The sequence below is a fragment of the Cryptomeria japonica genome, chromosome 3, assembly GCF_030272615.1.
Source record: "Cryptomeria japonica chromosome 3, Sugi_1.0, whole genome shotgun sequence".
NCBI lineage: Eukaryota > Viridiplantae > Streptophyta > Pinopsida > Cupressales > Cupressaceae > Cryptomeria > Cryptomeria japonica.
This window is the reverse complement of record NC_081407.1, coordinates 702044418-702066147: the sequence shown is the minus strand read 5'-3', so window position 1 is coordinate 702066147 and position 21730 is coordinate 702044418. Positions and strand designations below refer to the sequence as shown.

General features: G+C 37.8%; 1 protein-coding gene across 1 annotated transcript in view; it reads right to left on the bottom strand.

Moving 5' to 3' along the window:
• The window catches only part of LOC131066990 (peroxisomal acyl-coenzyme A oxidase 1), a 227274-nt gene that overhangs the window by 83106 nt on the left and 122438 nt on the right, over window positions 1–21730 (bottom strand). Inside the window, exons 9-10 of the mRNA XM_058001895.2 lie at window positions 16889–17020; window positions 3046–3166 (exon numbers count right to left, since the gene is read on the bottom strand). Coding sequence (XP_057857878.2) covers window positions 3046–3166; window positions 16889–17020 — 253 coding nt within the window. The remainder of the gene's footprint in view (window positions 1–3045; window positions 3167–16888; window positions 17021–21730) is intronic.

Here is a 21730-nt window from a genome sequence, read left to right as displayed (position 1 = left end):
GAGATTTGGGATGTTGGATTGCAAATCTATGTCTACATTGATGGAAACAAATTTGAAGAAATTGAGTCTGCAGCTAGTTCAGATCAGGTAGATCCCACCATGTACAGGCAGTTGATTGGATCACTGATGTATCTAGTCAATACTAGACCAGACATTTGCTATGCAGTGAGTGCCCTCAGTCAGTTCATGAGTGAACCAAGGCAAATTCATTTAGTTGCAGCAAAGCATATCTTGAGATACTTACGTGGCACAATAGGACATGGCTTGAGATGTATTTTTGGGGTAGATCTGAAGTTACAAGGCTACTCTGATTCTAATTGGGTCGGGAGTGTAACTGACAAGAAGAGCAACTCTGGATGTTGCTTTAGTTTGAGGTCTGCCATGATTTCTTGGTGTAGCAAGAAGCAGTCTTCAGTGGCTCTAAGCACTGCAGAAGCCAAATATATTGCAGCATGTGTAGCAGCTCAAGAAGCACTGTGGCTTCAGAAGCTCCTTGTAGGTTTATTTGGACAATATTTGGAGCCTACTACTATTCATTGTGACAATCAAAGCTGTGTGAAGCTATCTGTCAATCCAGTGTTCCATAACAGAACAAAACATGTTGAGATCAAATACAATTACATCAGAGATATGGTATTGAGGAAAGCTATTCAGTTGAGATATATTTGCACTGATGATCAGACGACTGACATTCTCACCAAGCCTCTCTCCAGAGTGAAGTTTGTGCATTTTCGAGACAAGCTTGGAGTTGTGGAGAATGAAGCTCTTGCTCAAAGGGAGACTCGGCATCACTGATCTTTTATGATTTGCTATAATGCATTTTTCTCTGAGATGGAGAAAATTGAGGTGAAAGCCCTTGTCCATCTCTGAGACGAAGATGTGGTTCTTTCCACCCTCAAGGAGTAGCCACGGTGGATGTCATGTTGAGAGACTCTATGACATCATCACGCTGAGAGACTCCGTGATGAATTCTTTGTACTTGTGTTTTTCCACACATGGGAGTAGCCATGGTGGACATCAAGTTGAGAGACTCCATGATGACATCACGTTGAGTGACTCCGTGATGGGCACTTGTGCACATGTTTCTTTCCATACATGAGTGTAGTCACGGTGGATGTCATGTTGAGTGACTCCATGATGATATTAAGTAGAATGACTCCGTGATGAGCTCTTTTCCACAAATGGGTGTAGCCATTGTGGGTGTCATGTTGAGAGACTCCGTGGCATTGAATATCTAGAAGGATTCCTCCCTAGCTAAGAGGGAGTGTTGATGATATAGCTTCGAGCCTCATCCTTCTATCGATCTAATTAATTAGCAAATAAATAAGCCGTGGATATATATATATTTATTTGGAGCCGATTTTCGTGAAGAGGCACTTCATTAATGATCACCACCTTTTGTAAGTGATATGTCATTTTCGCAAGAGGCTGACGTATCTTGGAGAGATGCATTGTTTGGTAGAGTCCATATCATCGAGTATTTATAGAGGGCGTTGCTCTCTCTATGAAGATAATCAATTCATCAAGACAAATGCATACTACGACTACCACAGGGAGATTGACATTGAGCAGCAGATCGACATCTCTTTCATCAGGCAGATTGTGATTAAGAAAATATATCATTCATTGTATAATCGCACCTAGGAGAGGTGCTACTCTTATTGTTTCATATTAGCCAAGTGTGTTGCTAAATTTAAAGTAGATTTGCTGCTCCTTCATTTATTATATAAGAGATATAATTGTTGTTGGGTATTGACTGTGTCTTATTGTTCATTATTGCTTTATCTCTGTCTAACTAAATTCTGATCATAAAAAAACAACATCCTCGAGCATTCCACTTTGTCTGACAGTTCTCCACACTTAGATTCAACCTTCCCATCCCAGAACTTGAAAGCCGCCTGGTGATGATCAAATGAAATGATCATTATGAATCATTCATCACTAATGCATTGAAAAATAAATTAACCTTGATTCCACTTAAAGGGAGAGACAAGACTCGATCACTTCTTGACAACCTAAGGTACTGCACCTCCTCAAGTAAAAGGTTAAAGACACCAATTGCCAAGCTAGACAACTAACCTAGAAAGGGAAAAAGTAGGGGTCCCCATTTGTAATGGGGTGATGTGTGAAAATGTCACAACAATCCCTATGTAGCCTAGAAAAAAATGATTTTAATGTTGAAAAACCAAGTAAGCCAGAACATAAGAAAATAGCCATTTTCATAGAGAATAAAGTGTTTGTGATCACTTTATTTCCATTTCTCATGCGAAAGTATTTTATAGTACACTTTTTGAAAGCTAGATCTATTCAAAGAAACTAAAATATAAGCAACATTTCTTTATTAGATCTATACAATGGTAGTTATGTCTTTCTATTTTGATTGTATCCAAATATTTTTCATTTCCATAACCCTACAAACATAACAATGTCTTTCGCAATAAAGATCTAGGATGGAAAAATATCTATCTGTCAATGTAAACATCACCACCTTATCAGGGTTTATAATTATTTTTGGTACAAAAAGAAAACAAAAATTATATGTAATAAAAATTAAAAAACAAAGCAAAATCCATATTTAATTATTTCAAGCCTAATAAAAAGAAAAGCATATTTAATGATTTCTTATAATTTCTTTAAAACAAGTTAATTTCTAGTCACTTTAATTGCAGATTTCAAGAACTATTTATGCCCTGATTCATTGTTTTTTACAGATTTCAAAACCAGAAAGTCTTGTATGCTTCATGTATATCACAAGAAGTTAATACCTGCTTAAGTTATTTCTCATCAAAGTTGAACATCAACAAAAAGTCAACAACTCAAAATCAAAAGCAGATCTAACCCACATATTCACTCAACACATTTCTACCATTGTCTATGGAATTTCCATTCTTTAAATTGACATCATTTCTGAAGTGATTCTTCATTCAAATCATGAATTTGCACTCAAACTATCTAAGGCAAAAGCAATCAAGATCATTACTATTCCAACCTCATTATGTAGTACAAAATGTTGCAATGAAATTACATGAAACATGTTACAAAAACCTTTTGATACTTCACAATCTTTTGTTGTATGGAGATGGATATCTGCCAGATATTCAGTTGTTCCCTGAGGTCTTAACCTCCTGTTCATGTTGAGCATTGTTTTAACAAGAAATTTGCCAACCTGAAATAGGAAATAAAATTTATCATATTTGAAAGAAACAAAGAAATTATATTATTGTCCATCAATGAGCTAAGTCAATGGATTGCAAAAGTATTAAAAGAGTCAGTATGAGTATCAGAAAGGAGCTCAAAACACCAATATATATAGCCCAACAAGAGTAAGTAATCCCAAAACAAGTAAAGCCTAGGCAACTTAATATATAAAGACATAATTTGCATCGACGAGAGTGTTCTACACAAACGTCAACTTGGAATTTTGGTGTAGATGTATACTTGGTGAATATCGACAGTCAATGTTCTTATAGACATGTATTTTTTTTAATGCTAAACAAATCAAATCAAAATAAGGCAAAACATATGTAGCTGATACTATAAATCAATATTTGCAAGGTACCACATTGAAAAGTTTATCAAGAGTCTCATTTATAATATTAATTACATGTTTGTGTATTATAGCATTGTATATACATCATGTAGATATACATATGGCATGAACAAGTAAAATGGTGCAACAAAGAACAAAATTCAGATAAAAATGAATATGACAAAAAATATTCACTCGTATTAGTGTTTTAATTTGTCCCTTTCATGATAGTACAGAATTGAACAGTGCGTAAGGCAAAACTTCTTTTCAAATTAGAAGGAAAAGCTACCTTTTTAAGGGTGAAGAAAAAGGAAATATTTCCTTGCACAGAAAACTAAAATAAACCTAGAATTAATAGGGTTTCTTTGAGGATGCAACACAAACAATCTTAAAATAAAACATATTTTTTGATACACAGCTTGTTGCATCCTACAAAAGTGTATGTTCAGGCTTATTTTGTAATGTTTGTCATCAAGTTTATTGTCTTTGTATGCAGACCAAATTCAGTTTGTCGTCTCCCAGGTCAGTTTGCAATGTTGTCATGTTAGTGTCTTTGTTCTTCAACTAATAACTTTCATAGCCTGATAAAGGTTGCAGCTGATCAGCCTAAAACAAAGACAAGATTTGACGGGTCATTAACAGCATAAAAAGGAGAAGTGAAAAATAACAAGACAGTGTTCAAGTTCCACTCAAGCAAAATGTGGAAGACTTCTTGAAGTTTTCTTCCTATACACAAATTCACATTGGCTAATATGCTTGGTAATTCCATTTATCAAGGATGGCTAGTTACACCACTTCAGTCTAAAGAGGGCAATATCAATAGGGGTGCACATTAGAGATGGAGCAACCATTGTACAGTTCCACTTTACATTTAAATATATTGATTTTGTATAAGGGAAGGATCCTTCTTCTACCGGAATCTAAGTTGAAGGAGAAGGTATTGCAAATGCAGACTTTTCATGACATTCCTCTTGCTGGTCACCAAGGTGTTTTTAAGACTTACAAGCAGATCCAAGAGAGATTCTCTTGGAAAGGGTTGAAGAGAGATGTCTTGAAGTACTTTAGGGAATGCCATACTTGTTAGAAGAACAAGGATGAACACACAATACCCGCTGGTTTATTGCAACCATTGTCGATTCCCAGTCAAAAATGGGAAAGTGTCTCTATGGATTTCATCACTGGGTTGCCGAAGGCTAGTGGGAAGGATTGTATCTATGTGGTGGTGGATAGATTAACAAAACTTGCTCATTTTTTCGCCATCACCAGCTCATTTACAGCAGCTCAGGCTGTTGATTTGTTCTTCCGTGAGGTGTTTAGGCTACATGGGCTGCCTAAAAATATTGTTAGTGATAGGGACAACAAGTTCCCAAGCTCCTTCTGGCAAGAGATTTTCAGATTGTGTGGTATTGTGCTCACCCCAAGCACGAGTTACCATCCCCAGACAGATGGACAAACGGAGATAGTAAATAAGTGGTTGGAAGGTTACTTGAGGAACTACGTTTCAGAGCAGCAGAAGGCATGGGTAAGATGGCTACATCTTGGTGAATACTGCTATAATTCCACTTATCATGTGTCCATCAGGATGTCACCTTTCATGGCACTATACGGTTAGGAGGCCCCTAGTTTTGCTGATTTGGTGTTTGGAGATAGCAGAGCACCTCAAGCTAGGGATATGGTTCAGCAGTGTCAGGATATTCTGAAGGCATTGAAGGACAACCTCCAGATTGCACAGAATCGACAGAAGTTGTATTCTGATCAGTAGCGTACTGAGCGCTCATTTGAGGTTGATGATATGGTCTACCTGAGACTCCAGCCCTTCAGACAGTCTACTCTCAAGAAGAGTGGAGCGGAAAAACTCAAGCCACGTTTTTATGGACCATTCAGGGTCATCAAGAGAGTGGGAGTTGTGGCTTATGAGTTGGAGCTACCAGCGAGTAGCCGAGTACATAATGTATTCCACGTGTCACGCCTCAAAAAGGCGCTTGGGCACAATGTGATAGTCTCTTCCGATTTGCCTCCTTTGGATGAAGAGGGAGAATTGATGTTAGTTCCTGAGGCCATCCTTGATGTCAGAGAACGATTGTTGAGGAGGAGGACCATTAGAGAGTATTTGGTTAAGTGTAAAGACTTACTGGTGGAGGATGCTACATGGGAGAATGCGGAGGTTTTACAGCATCCTGGCTTGCGATAGCTTGTGGACAAGCAATTTTGGGAAAGGCGGATTGTAATGTCCCCTTCCTTGTGATGATGCATTTAGTGGTCCATTGGCCTATTCCGAAGACTCGTAGGCTATGTGGGAAGGAGAATTAGGGTTTCCATGTTCTTTGGAGTTCTGACCAAGTTTGTCAGGGGTGGAATGTGAACTTACTATTTTTGGTAAGTTAGGGTTTGGCTGTCTGGATGGTGCAGTGTTACTAAGCTCGCCAAGCTCTTTCTCTGGTTGCGAAAATCACTATTTTTGGAGCATTATTTCATGACTTACTATTTTTTGTCAGTGGCAATTTGGGCATTTTATTTTTGGCAATCCTGGATTTGGTCCTGATCCAGCACAATTTAGTGATCCTCATTGCTCAGCCTCATCTAGATTTTGTTGATAATCAGTATTGGAGTTATAAGCGATTTAATTAAATATTATTTCCTTATCCTAAGGTTTATTATTTAATTATTTTATTATTGATTGATGTTATGAGGAATTGTGCATAATATGATATTCTTCCTAAGTCATGCCTGGGCGAATTATTTGATAATTGAAAAGAGACTTTATTTTATACATCAAAGTCATTTTATACCAAAATCGTGGTCCTCACTCCTAGGTGCGATTTTTGACTTAAGAAGTGGGCACCATACTTGGGTCCACCACATGAAATGAAATGCAAATTGAAAGAGGTGAATTTGGAGGCAATTTCATTTGAATTCAAGGCTTGAAAAGCTATATATACAAGTGATTGGCTCCTCATTTCATCATCCAGAGAAAATATATCGTTATGCTGTCGGAATGACTCCAGACTTCTTCGAGCGTGAAAACCTCCTAGATCTTTCTTTCCAGTTTCGAGTGTGGAACATCATTCCTAGCTGTGGTTCGAATTTGTGAACTATTTGGTGATACTTGGGATTGCATTGGGTGTGTTTTTGAAGAGTTGTGTGCTGTTGTGTTTTTTTGGTGTTGCTGGTGTGAGTTGGCTGGAAGTGTAATTTGTTCGTAGCTATTTGTGTGTTGGGTGAGCGTATCAGAGAGACAATAGTTTTCCTACATTGGCGTGGCATTTGGGGAACTCTCCAATTTATGGTTGCAAATCGAAATATTCAGCTAAATCGCCATTTCTAGATTTTCATTGGGTTGCGTGCATCACTTTTGTTGCTCTCAAGTTGTTGTTTCAAGGTATTGAACTGATCGCCTATGTTATACTATTCATTTGCATTTGGTTTGGCATGATTTCATTCAGTTTTGAGAAAGTTACGAGCATTTTAGTGGATTTGGGTGTGGCTGGTTCTACGTTTTATTGACTCTGATTTCAGAACAGCAAGTAGAGTTTTGTTGTATGAATTTGATATTGAATACTTGAGATGTGTACTTAACTCAATCTTCTCTCGCATCTCTATCTTTGTAAGATTGTTTCAGTAGTACTAATCAATCATTCTAGTTAAATTATATGGTATTTCCCACTGAACAAGTGGAAGGGGATGGCTTAGCTGCCTTCATGTTTTGTAATTCAGCTTTGTCCTCCCACTGAGTCCTCCTACTGAAATATGTAGTTGAGTGATAGTTTTTATGTAAAAGTCCTCCCGCTGCATAAGCAGTAGAGTGATTTGGTTTTGGTTATGCTCTTGTTACCTTGGCTGGTTTACCGCCAAGTTCTTGGTCTTCAGCCTGCTGAAAAGTGGAAGGGGCTGGCTTGCCGCCCAATATTGCACTTGCATTGTAATTTCCAGCAGATTAGTGAGCTAACGAACCTCATATCACTGTATGCTCTCACCTTCCCACATTGGGCTCTTGGTGATCAGAAAGTGGAAGGGTTACTTTCAGCAGTATTGAAATTATATTTCCTAACTTTAACGGGTGCACTGTAGTATTTATTGTGATCAAAAAACGATAAAATTAGTGGGAATATTACACATCATCTCTAATCAAACACAAACACCCCACATATATATATTATTCTTTTTTTCTATTGATAAGACACTTTGAACTAATTAACTTCCACATCAGTTAGGAAGTTCTAACAGCCATCCAACTGTCTTATCGTATATACATAAATGAATGTTCTTTTCATTTACTTTGCATAATCTCTTCAAAGTCTCCTATTGGCAATCAGTTTGGGAGATAGTTACACAATGGTTATGCAGTTACAAACTGAAAGTAATCAGTTACAAACAAAATTCAAACTGGTCCCAACCAACTATTCCGGTTAACCTCTTACGAATTATAACAGCATCATAACTTGTGTTTGTTCATTTGCAGAAATAATGATTGATTTAGATACTCGATGAAGGTTCATAATGTTGTGGCTCTGAAACATGATGGGTCTCAAGGAATCTTACAAGTTTGTCCATCCATATCCAGTATTCCCTCCAGACTATCATGAACATATTTATTTTAGTCTCATGGTAATATCTGAATATTATTGTTGTATGTATTCAAATGTAGATGAAAATTTCTTGTATATTTATTTTTTGTTCTTCATAACATTATTCTTTTCAGGACCAACCTTATTACAGATCATTCAAAAGGTCAAGAAGTTGTTACAACTTGCTGCCAGTCTGTTCAAAACGTGCAGAATGTATCTGAACCAGTTTGCTCAAATGTTTGCATCAGCAAAATAGACAAGACAAAGATCCAATGACATGTATAATATGAACGGGTAAACAAGATTTTAATCTTAAACCTGTGTATATGAAATTAATGCAAACTGTGTGTAAAAGGGCAATAGATTCAATATGAAATCTACAACTATTTGACATCAATGACAAGATCGCTAACAATCTCCCCCTTTGGCATTGATGTCAACAACCCCAATCTCAACAAATCAACTCAACCAAATCTGAAGCAAAACATATTCAAGAACAGTATTAATAACATCAGTCAACACCACTCAATCTAGAAAACATGCACCAAATCAGCAATGCACCAAATCTTGAACCATCAAATCCTGAATGGTTGAACCATTGTGTAATCAGGACCCTATCCCCTTCTCAATGATGTGCTTTCAGTGGTCCATTGGCCTATTCCAGAGACCCGTAGGCTATGTGGAATGAAGAATTAGGGTTCAAACGTTGGTGAAGCAAGAACTTACTATGTTTAGTAAGTTAGGGGTTGGCTTCTTGGATGATGTTGTCTTACTGAGCTTTCCATGCTCTGTCACTGGGTGTGAAGATCATGCTTTTCGGAGTAGTAATTCATGACTTACTATTTTTAGTAAGTCGCAGTATGGAGCATTTCTATTTTTGGCATGGGACAGGGTCTTGATCCTGCATCAGTTCTATGGTCTTCTTTACTCTGCTTCATCCTGGTTTTGTTGATGATCAGTATGGGAGTCATAAGTGATTTAATTAAATATTATTTTCTTGTCTAAGGTTTAATATTTAAATATTTGTATTTACTGATTAAATGTATTGAGGATGACTTAGGGAAAAATAATTATTTGATATCCATGTGTTATTTTCCTAGGTCAAATGGAGTATTATTTGGTGGCAATTTGGAAGGATAAAACATCTCTTGTTTTATAATATTTATATTGCAAAAAAAAACGCCACCAAAGGCAAAGTTCGAACTTGCTTAGGAAGAGGGGAAGTGGGCGCCATGTTGGAGGAGACTTGAAATGAAATGAAGGGAGTTTGAGTTTGAGGACACAAATAATTCTTGGACTTTGTAGTCATCCGGTTACAGAAGAAGGCGTACGATGCACTCCTCGGGAGAGGATGGCTTGTTATTGCCAAGGCGAATCATAACTGGAAGCGAAACACACTCTCGATCGAGAGTGATGGGAGGAAGCACGTCATTGACTTGAGGAACCACGTGGTGAATGAAGAACTAGCACCCTCGGACTCTGAGTCTGAGGGTGGAGAGTTAGGTATGGATGGAGGAAGGAAAGGCATGAAACCCAACGATGAAGAGGTGCTCAAACTAGAAGATTGCTCTAAGGATGAGACGAGTTCTCTGAATGGATTATTTCACTGGCAGATGGATGGATTATAAAGTCTTCCACCCCGACTGTAACATGCTACAAATTGGCTAAATTGAGGAAGTGCAAAGTCCGTCATACGATATTCATCTATGCATATCCGGCGTTGGTGTGTCTGGGTTGTACGAATAGTTGCCAAGTGAGCCTGTACCGTATGAACAGAGGTCGCCAAATGGGAATGGGGAAGTATCTAAGGTGTACGAAGAAGATTCACAGGGCGAGGATTAGAAATTGGATGTTGTAGAGCCTAGTGGAGATGCCCCGAAGAAGTTAATACTATATGCTAAACAGTTCACTTCAGCCGAAAGTAATTCAACCGTATGGTTCAAATCAGCCGAGAGTAAGTTGACCATACAACCCATAAGAGTTGAGAGTACATGGAGCGTACTGTCCACAAGAACCAAGAGTGAAGTTGCCGAAGGATTGTTACTGTATGCCAAGAGTAAAGTTTCTGAAGAATTGTCACTGTACGCGGAGAGTAAAGTTGCAGAATGATTGACTAAGTCCATACCGTACGCCGTACGGTTCAGAGAAGACAAGAGCAAGTTGGCTCCTGAGAGTCCAGGTTGCGTCGACGTGATGAGGTTACCACACGAAGCTAAGAGCTTCAGCTACACCGTACAAACTAGAGAAGCGGAGTGTTGGAGATCCGTACGGTCAATGGAGCCAAATTGCAGAGCATTAATACCGTACCTTGTACGGTTGGTACCCATAGGCCAATCCATATGAGTGAGTAAGTGCTACGCTCAAAAAGTTGTGTGGTCGTACGAGCAAGTGTGGAGGCGGCCGTATAGAAAACCCATAAGTATACCGTAGGTGAAGAAGAGAAGGTCGTACGTGAGTACATTGTACAGGCAAGTGTGGAGAAGGTCATACAAAAAAACCATAAACATGTCGTATGGCGGGCGAGTGTGGAGAAGGCTGTACAAAAAAAAACCATAAACATGTCGTACGGCAAGCAGGTATCGAGAAGGTCATACAGAAAAACCATAAACATGTCGTACAAAGGAAAAGTTGAACCATACGCAAGGATTGCTAGGCTGTACGGAGGAAGAGTTGCATCGTGGGAGAGAAAAGTTGAACCATACGCAAGGATTGCTAGGCCGTACGAAGGAGGAGTTGCACCGTACGAAATAATTCTTGACCTATACAATGGAAGTATCGTACCGTACGGTGGAAGTGTTGAGTTGGATGAAGGGAGTCTCAAGCCACACACCTATGCATCATAAAGCCAAGAGAGAAGCACAAGCCTGTACGAAAGAACAAGTCTATACGCAAGGAGGATAAGCCCATATGGAAGGAGAACAAGTCAGAAAACTTAATACCCATACGGGAGAATATGCCTTGATCAGAATTTTGACTTCATTGGCCTCGTTCCTGACGTCTTAAAAAAGAAGAAAATTGATGCGCTGCCTCGGGACGCTACAAGGGGCACTGCCCCTCAACCCTGCAAGGGGCTTTGCCCCTTGACCCCGCTGGGGGCATTGCCCCTTAACCTCGTTGGGGGCGTTGCCCCCAAACCCCCATTTCATTTGGCAGGTACACTACAAGTTGGGGGGTGTCCAGTCGAAGTCACTGTCTGTCGTTAGTCTTCCTGAATAATACTTGATGTTTGCTTGTCATCTAGAAGACGACTTTTCTTTTAGCGAGGATGATGTTGTCCGCATAAATTGCCTGTTGTTATGTTTGATAATATTTGTTATCCGACAATGTATTAATTAATTGTACTGAGTGGGTTGTCAGTCTTGGGTAGTTATGTGTCGGTTGGTTGACGGTTGTGTACCTCTCGGCAACCGTCGGGTCCTTTAAATATGTTGTGTACTGCCAAGGGGGACGGTATTGTCAGATCTGTTGTAATCCTTGGCCGACCATCTCTGGTCTTCTTCTTTGTAATGATTGCATGTGCAAATAAAGATATATTTTACTACCATGTCTGGTATGCATTGTCATGTACATTGTTATTTTCTATATTTAATTTACCAATTGTACCAACAAACAACCTGCAATAGAAAGAAAATTTCCCACCTGCAGTCAGGAAGAAAAACCCAAAATTGAAGGAAAGACATAGCAAACGAACTTGAAACGCGATGAAATTTGAAATGCGGATCAAGGATGAACCAAAGAGCAGTCCAGTTCAACAAGAGGCAAAAATTTTACCTCGGGAAATGTGCCTTAAGAGTAAAATCTCCAACTTACAGTGATTGCTCTGAAACCCGAAATTGAACAAAAAGCTAGGAAAATGAAGACCAAAACTTGGACAATGATGGCAAAGACACCCGCCAATGATTTGACACTAACAAATGTGAGTTTTACACCTCGTAAAACGTGCCTTGGAGACAAAAATGACACATTTTAAGCAAAATTTTTTTAAGGGTTGTCACATTTTGGAAAATTCAAAAATGAGGACAACACTTTCAAAATTGTCCAAGAGACACTTCTTGAAGCAAATGATCAGCGCTATGAGGCCAAACATTTAAGAGAGCAAGTGAATAGAGAAATGGCCAAGGAGATCAATCAGGTAATAGATGAGCTTGATTGCATTCAGGAGGAGTATGATCTTGCTCTTTGTCCCCTAAGATCAAAAAATGTGATTTTGGAGCAGCATAATGTTTGGGTGGAGCATGACTATGATAGTAATCAGCAGGTTGATAACCTGTTGTTTGATACAAATCCTAATTGGACATTTGTTAATCCACTTTTCAAGTTTGATGTGGGAGTTCCTTTTGACTTCAGTGACGAGGGTGGATCACATAGCAGAGTTTGGGACCTAGGTGCAATTTGCAACCATGAGATATGATTTTAAAATTGGACCATTGATCAAATGCATACTCTTGGGCATCTTTTTTGGAAAAGAATAGATCAGATTTTCAGATTTGGGCTTACTGATTGGTTGCAGATTAGTCACTTCACTTTATGGTTTGCTCTCATTCAAGGGAGTTGGTGCAATTTGTTTAGTCATGCAAATAATGGTTTTCAATTGGAGATTGTTTGCAGGTGTTTTCCAGCCACTTCTGATTTATTTTTTAGTATTGCAATGCTCAACTTTCATGCTTATACTTGGAAAATGCATTGGTACTATTGTTTTCCTCTAGGTAGAGCACTTCAATTAGATTGCACTTCATTGATTTCAATCATTTACATCAGTAGTTATTGTTTATTTCAGACCTTCCAAACTCAAGGAGTTCTCTTTATGAAGGTTTATGTTGTAAACTTTAACAGTTTACCTCCAATGTTGGTCCAGGACAGTGAACTTCTTTATGCTATGGCTCATATTTCAGAGAACCTTGAGTTGTAACAATGAGCGTTAGCACTACTGTCCACAATTTGATCAGCTTACACATGAATTCAGATTCTGATAAGCAGATGTGTTTGATGGTTCCTTTTGCTCATCAACAGGTGGATTGGGAAGATGTTATGAGCAAAGGATGATTCTATGTGGAGTTGGAGTCACTAGAGAGGATACTTCCAGCCTTGGATGTAAGCAGATGTGTTGTTTTGGATGACGATTTCCTATGTTGCAACAACTGTTCATCTTCTTGGATGCTGATTTTCCTAAGATCAAATCTCAAGTCCATCATTTCAAACTTGGTGGGCTGTTGGTGTACTCTTTTTCAGTCTCCTGGCAGGGTGGATTTATGGTCTCAGATGAGAGGTATGGCGAGTTGGGGCAATTAGTATCTGTGTATGGGAAGTGTTCAAGCTCTAACTAGTGGTTACCCTTATGCCCTCTCTTCTTCTTATGGTTGGGACATTGAACCTTTTCTTTCTTTGGTTCACCATTCTGAGGTGCTTGGAGTGGGAACTATAAGAGTTTTCATAAGTCTCCATGGTTGTATCAGAATAATTCAATTGAGGCCAAGTAGATTCATGTGGAGTTATGAGAATGAGTTTGTTGAGCTCCTCCAAAGGATTGTTTTCCTCCTTGCAAGGAGATTTGGAGAAGTCGCATTTATAGTCATGGCTCTGCTTGACACCTTGGGGAGATATGTTGTGGAGTTTGATTGTGAGTTGAGTAGACCTTATTTCCTATTGCCCAATCTTGAGATAGATAGTGGCATTGTTGATATTGATTTCAATCCTTCAAAATTTTTCAGTTTGAGTATCATGGATGGTAACATTTTGGAGTCACAAGGGAGGATAGTGCAATTTTGGCGTGATATTTTCACTAATGTGATCAGAGGTGGTGTAGCATCGGCATGGTGGGTTGTTCTTGAGACGGTCATAGGACCCTGAGATCGTACTCGCTTTCGTGTGGATAAGTTTAAAATTTTCTAGAGTTGTGGTGGCATTGCTTGAGGACAAGCAATTTTGGAAAGGGCGGACTGTAATGTCCCCTTTTCCGCTCTAGTTTGTTTTGGGGACTATTGGCCAGTTCCGAGACCCGTTGATCAGTCAGAGGCAGAATTAAGGTTTCCTATTTTCTAGGAGGATGTTTTGGTATTTTTGGCGGCTTGCATGTTGGATTTTTACAGTTTTGATTCTGGATTCCTTCTGGGTTTTTAGAAAGCTTCGCAATGATGGTACATGCATAGCAATCAGTAGAGTTTGGTAGACTTACTATTTTAGTAAGTGGGGGTGAGGACAACTCATTTTTCTATGTTTTTCTGGGTTTACGGAGAGCTTCGTGATGGTGACATGCAAATGAATCTGATGACTTTTCCGAACTTACTATTTTTAGTAAGTTGCGACGGCTGCTCAGAATGTGGTTAAAATGCATTTGGACGCACTTACTATTTTTAGCAATATGCTATTTTTAGTAAGTACTATTTTTCGCAGTGTTATTTTTTGCAAGGTTTCAGGGGGTCTATTCTGATGGCTATTTCCGGCAAGTCAGTTTAAGCAGTTGGTCTTCCAGCAAATTTGGAGATATTTTGGCAAGTCTGAGCTTATTCATGGTTGAGGAAAAATATTTTATAAGTGAATTATTAATAAGGCAAGATGGACGCCTTAGGAAGAAAAAGTTAATTTTATGAAATAATTCACTTATTTACTTTGGATGCCATAATGCACTTTATTGATATTTTTTATAAAGAATCATTTTCAAGACATAAGGTGGGCATCCATTTTGGAGATATTTCATATAAAGATTATAACCTTTAAAGTGTCCAAGCAATAGTTGATTTCGGTGTCCCTTTTGGAGGAATATATGATTTAAAATAAAGGCAAATATTATATTGCTTTGGGTGTCCAAGTTGGCATTTGACTTCATTTCATTTCATGTCAATTTGGAGGGAGTTGAATTTGAATTTGACACTTCAAAGGCTATAAATAAGAGTGTCGAGCACTTGATTTTGGTATCCATGAATATTGCAACAAACTGCTGCCGAAACTATTTTAGACTTTGCTTCGAGGAATGCATAACTCCTAGCCTCCTTCAATTTCGAGCTTGAAAGATAGCCCCTAGCTGAATATTGTGACTGTTTCTCACTCAAAGGAGTAGATTGAGCTTAATGAAAAAGAAGTTATTTGATGCTTTCTGATTTTGGAGTGTTGTTTTCAAACTCTGGAGTTTGATGTGTATGGTGTTGAAAGTGAAATTCATTCATAAGTCTCTGAGAGTTCAATCGTTGTTTCTGGGTATTCTTCCTTAGTTTTCCTCTTGGTTAGGCGATCCATTTTGCTAAGTTTCGTGGATTTTGCTGTTGATTTCGATTTTCTAGACAAAATCACCCTTCTTGCCTAGCCATACCATGTTGGACGCTGCCTTGCGAAGCGTGCATTGATATTTGTTCAGATTTGTGGTGAGTTGTTGGCTTTGGCTTGGGCGCCTTCTCTTCAGGGATCATTTGCATTTGATTTCAAGTCATTCGGAGCTGTGTGGGCAAAGTTATGATCATTTAGGTGATTTCTCTCCTTGCTGGTCTGTTATTTCAGTTAGCTCGTCTTTATATCAGATCTGAGTTATTTATCTGTTTAGATACTTTTCATATGCTCGATAGCTCATATTTGTTAGATGATCAATTCCTAACATTTTGGTGTGTTTGGATATCAATTTCTTATTGTAATCTGCAAGCTAATGCTCTCATTGTAACACTGAAATCAGTAGTACTGATCAGCCTTTGTTTAATTGCATTATACATTTTGTACTCCCACTGAAAAGTGGAAAAGGATGACCTAGCCACCTATCTTTTAATTTCAATTGGTTTCATAGTCCTCCCGCTGAATAAGTGGTTGAGTGATCTTATTTTCAGTATTGTAATAATTGTCCTCCCATCAAAAAATGGTTGACTGATCTTATTTTCAGTATTGTAATAATTGTCCTCCTGTTGAAATGTGGTAGAGTGATTTACATTAAGTTGTTCTTGCCCGCTGGACAAGCAGAAGGGGCTGACTTGCCGCCCAGCATTGTACTTCAGTTTGTTTTGGAGCTAACGATCCCCTATTTACCGTATGCTCTCACCTCACCCACACTGGGCTCTTGATGATCAGAAAATGGAAGGGTTACCTTTCAGCAGTATTATATTTCTCTTTCCTAACCTTAACGGGTGCTTTGATGTGTTAAAAAATAAAAAATAAGAGTAAGGGGAACATTTCATTGTCTTTATAGGCATTACATTTGGGCCCTTTATTTAGATTACTTTCCCACCAAAAAATCAAAAAGTAACTTAATGCTAATTAATTACATAATAAAAAGGTGATTTATTTTGAGTGCCCAAGTAAAGCAATAATTGAGCCCAAAAAAGAGTCTTTCGCCAACCACTCAGGAAAAGGACATGACAATGTGGCTCACTTCAAACCATACTTTGATGTATGGTTTTTCAGTAAAATGACTGAAGCGAAATGCCCAATGAAGATTACAACCCATGATTGTATATCTAGTGGATGCTCATCATTCTCTGAGTTTTATTCCTTAGATACAATGTACTTACTGTAAATAGCAAAGGACTTCATGGAGACCAATTACTAGGTGATTTGGAGAAAACTGATCACCCTATTTTCAAGGCCATGCAACTCAAAAATGTTCTAGAAACATCTTAAGCTGAACAAATTTATCTTTGACACAAAAATGATTCAAGGAATCAAACAAACAATTGAGAAAATAAGTTTTAGTAAGCAATCAATGTATAGCATGCCAATGATCATTTAGTACTAATTTCCATACTCTGTAAACAGAATATATAAAGATGCAAACAAATATAAAAGCAGGAGAGAAGTAAAATTTGAAAGAAAATCTACTTACCTGTTTAAAAAGAATTGTATTGTCGCCCTCATAGGTGCAGGCAGGTATATACGCTGCAAACAGCTCAGGTAGACCACTAGAACACAGATAACCATGTCCCCCGCATGCTTTCCTGCATTTTTCAATTGCATCCTAGTGCAGTTCAAGATGATATGTCAATATCATTAATAAGAGGTTTATGTCAAAGTACCATGATCAAACTATTAATAAGAGGTTTTCTGTAAGTACCATAACCAAACATAGGTAAGAACTTTATAAGAAAAAATGACTTTTACTAGCAACTGTGAATAAATCGAGTTTTAAAAATGCAACATTTTACAATTGAAAAATCAGCTTAAGTATCAAATGGAAATTAGAGAAAAATCTGAAATAAGAAATTAAAGAGTGGGAAATTGAGATTTTCTCAAGGCTTCTGAGATTGTTATAAAAAATAAGTTACTGGTCTGCCCCCTAGAGGACCTAGGTCCCGATCCAATCCAACCCAGGTTTGAGGTTTGGATTTGGTCCTTCGTGGGTGCAGCCAAAGCTTGCCATTTCACTGTTTGGATTTGGTCCTTTGTGGGTGCAGCCAAGACTTGCCATTTCACCTACAAGTTCATCCCAGACGAACCTACTCTAACCCATGATGGATTTTGCAAGTTTCTCTTCATGTTATCTCGTATCTTTCTTGACAAAAGTCGTCTGCATCATTTACGTAGGCTTCAAATTCTTGTGTCTTGAGCTTGAGAAAAACCTAAATAACACTTTCTATTCCTAAATTGTGAAAATTAAATGCCCCAAATGAAAGAAAAAACATGAATGTCACTGATTGCAATCATTTTAATATTTGTTGAAAAATGTTATTTATTTTTAATGGATTGCCACATAGCTAGTGTGAGGTCCTTTTTCCTCTAGAGAAGGGGAGGACATGTGACCATGCATAAAGATTACGATTTTAATAGCTGTGTTGGGTTGTGAGCGCCGGTTCACTTGACATTCCCTCTATTCGAGTATCCAATTTTTTAAGTCGATAGAGAAGTTACCCATTTAAACTACTATACATTTATAAAATCCCTGTCCTATTGTCACCATAAATTTATACTCTTTTCCATGGAAATTTTGTCAAATGATTCACTTGTTTGCTGATTGTAAGTATTTTTTTGTACAGTAACCTTATATTCTTATTGGTTAGGATGCTCATAGACAATAGAACTCATTCATGATTCAGAACTCACACATATAGATTTGTACATAATGCAAATAAAAAAATATATTATTATATGATTGAAAATGGATGTCTGCACAACAGATATAAATGATATACGCCAATATATATAATCAAAGAACTAATAAATTGAGCAGCAGACTAAGGTATAAGGCAAATTGTCAAGTCTGACCTCTTTACTGCAGGTTAATAATGTTAGGATACATGTATACAATTAAGTTGCCAGATAAATAGCCTTTTCCAATGCTGAACAACAAGCATATAAGAAGCAACAGTACTAATGTCTTCCCATGATTCCTTTGTTTTCAACGACACTATCATTTCCAGCACTCATCAAATGATCAAATGTTCACCCTCTTGGAAACATACACCGGACTGTTTGTAGTCTTACTGTTGAAGGAGACACTCATGTCAGCACCACACACAACAAACCCATCAAGCTCACATTAAAAAGAATAGAAATTCACCAAGAATATCCTTCATTCTAGAAAGGGTTCACAATATGGTTTTCACAACTAAGCAAGAAAACCACGACAAAACTCAAGCTGCTCACAACAGGTCCAACAAGATGCATCCACGCATTAATATTAATCTTCAATATTGACCATAATTAATATTTAACACCCTTTAGAAATAGATGTCAAAGATTAATTGCTTCCATTGATTAAGTAGTTCACACCAATAAACCATATGCAACCGCTTCACCATACACAATAACATTTCAGTGTCCAATATTATTGAATTCCAAACATTTGAACACCACCCATATAATATTAAAATCGCTTGAACAATATCTCATGCTGGCTGCCTTCCAATACCTGCTATGTAATATCCCCACAATTTTTTTTTATTTTTAACGCAACAAGATTCACCCGTTAAGATTAGAATAATCAAACTTGCACAGAAAGGAAATGCTGAAAGTAACCCTTTCACTTTCTGATCACCGAGAGCCCAATATGGGAGGGTGAGAGCATACGGTGTCAAGGGGATCGTTAACTCAAATAACTGCTGGAAATGAAATCTCAAATACAATACTGGGCGGCAAGCCAGCCCCTTCTGCTTATCCAGCGGGTGTAAGAACTACTATAGCAGTATGGCGGTGCAATCAGCCAATTAGAAGATTACAAACTGAAGAACAACAATCACTCGACCGCTTATGCAGCGGGAGGACTAGAAATGAAATAGCAATCAACTCAACCATTTATTCAATGGGAGGACTGAAAATGAAATTACAATCAACTCAGCGGCTTATTCAGCGGGAGGACAGTGTTACAATAGATAAGAAGGCGGCAAGCAAGCCTCTTCCATTTATACAGTGGGACAAAAAGCAACAATCCAAGTATATAATTGTTAGTACTACTAATCAGCTTTACAATGCAAACATGGATTACAAAATTACTAGAATCATTGTCTAAACTAGGCGGCAAGGTCAGCCTCTTCCACTTATGCAGTGGGACTAAGAGAGTTCAAATAAGTTGTTGTTAGTACCAAAGAAGCAATGATCGCCAAAAAATCGTGTCTAATCGCGATTAATCGCAGATCGAGAGCTCAGGCGATTTTTTCCCCAAAAATCACTAAAATTCGGTCAACGATTTTTTGGGGATTTTTAACGATTTTTAACGTAGTAATCGTGAAATAAATGTGCAGTTAATCAGCAAAAAAATGGCACCAAAAAAATGACAGGAAACCCTAAAATGCAGTGAAAACGTGTTGATATCTAGTGTAAAAATGGTCGCCATGAATGGATCCTCAAAGCTGTTAGCCGTAGAACATTACAGCGTTAGCCCTAGAACATTACAGTCGTGATGTTCACATTGCACCGTAGAACATTAAAGTCATAACATTAAAACTACTTTATGATTTATTTTAAATATTAAACTTTATATATAATTTTATATTACACTTTTATATATATTTATGATTTATTTTAAATATTGATAAATATTTATAAGTTTTGTACAAATTTTAAGTAAATTTGTCAAAAGAATAAAGAATTTGATCAAAATTAGTTAATATTTGTATTTGATTTAAGCTGAGTTGGTAAAACATTATTAAATCAGATCTATTTTGCCTTGTTGGTTGAAAATTTTGTACACTCGGGGAAATATACAAAATTGTGGCTTCAACCACAGTGTCTGAGTAAAACTCTCCTAATTAAGGGAAGGCTCCCCCTATCTACAAACTAAACTAATCTAATATGAGTGGGACAACAATCTTTCTTCTTCCTTCAAGAAAAACTATACTCTTTTCTCTTCACAAAAAAGTAGTAGCAACTGGAAATAAATAACAGCAAATACAGAAATGAGACTTCTTTGTAGGATTTTTGGAACATAAAGGGAAGCAAAGTTTCCATGAAGGCACAAAGACCTCCGTCACTTCCCTGGGACGGGAAAACAGAAAGAAAGCTCAAAGTCTTCAACTATCTATTCTCCTATCAACCTTTATAGATGATTTTCTGCTAACTAAGCACAATATGTAACAACTCAAAGTCTAACTACATGATGCACTTCAACTCACATGCACAAGTCTTAAAAATAGAAGTAGCACAAAGTCTACAAGCTATCTTCCCACTTTAGCTTTCCACACTAGTTTCAGATATGATAAGCAGCTCAAAGTCTACAAGACCAAATCTGAAAACCAAACATATAACTCTAAATACAATTAGCAGCTCAAAGTCTACAAGATTGAATTTAAATCCCTCTTTCACAATAGAACAAAACTCACAATCAACTCTAGAAAATGTCGTCACATAACAACTTGAATTGGCACAAAGTCTCAACACAACTTGCCTCTTTTATTGAAAACAGTCTGAATTACATCTAAACTCAAAGTCTTAGAGTGCACATACAAACTGGCAGAATTTTGTTGCATTGCCAAAAATATCCTTATTTACAAATGAGGGTCCTCCTTATATAGGAAAATGTTGGAAAAAAATGTGGGCACAGTTGACTAATTCAACTGCATAGTCCCACTTGACTACAACTTCAGCAGAAAAAAAATATGCAGCTGCGAGAAAACTTGCAGCATCTAACAATGCAACTACATGAAAAGAAAGTGTCAAAAAGAGGACACTTTATTCATCTTTCTCTTCCTCATTGGATTTCTGAAATTCTTCAACCGAGCTAAAGCAACTTGCATCTTAGCTTTGTCTAGCGCTATATCAACAATCTCATCAACGCATCTTCTTTTCTCTGTCGATTTGCTGGGAGAGGGCTCGGACATTTCAACATGGATCATTAGTGTTTTGAAAATGATCACCATCGGATGACCAAATTTCATCAATCAGAACAAGAAAAATGAGTTAGAAATGACTTAGGAGAAATAATGGGAAAAACTTGCAGGTCAGACTTTAAAGTCTGAACTGCACGTTCAAACAACATCATATGCAAGTCGGACTTTAAAGTCCGACCTGCAAGGAAAAACTTGACAAGCAATTGCAGGTCGGACTTTAAAGTCCGATCTGCAGGGACAGAAACACCTGCAGGTCGGACTTTAAAGTCCGCTCTGCAGGGAAAGAATCACCTGCAAGTCGGACTTTATAGTCCGATCTGCAGGGAAAGAATCACCTGCAGGTCGGACTTGTCGAACTTTAAAGTCCGCTCTACAGGGAAAGAATCACCTGCAGGTCGGACTTTAAA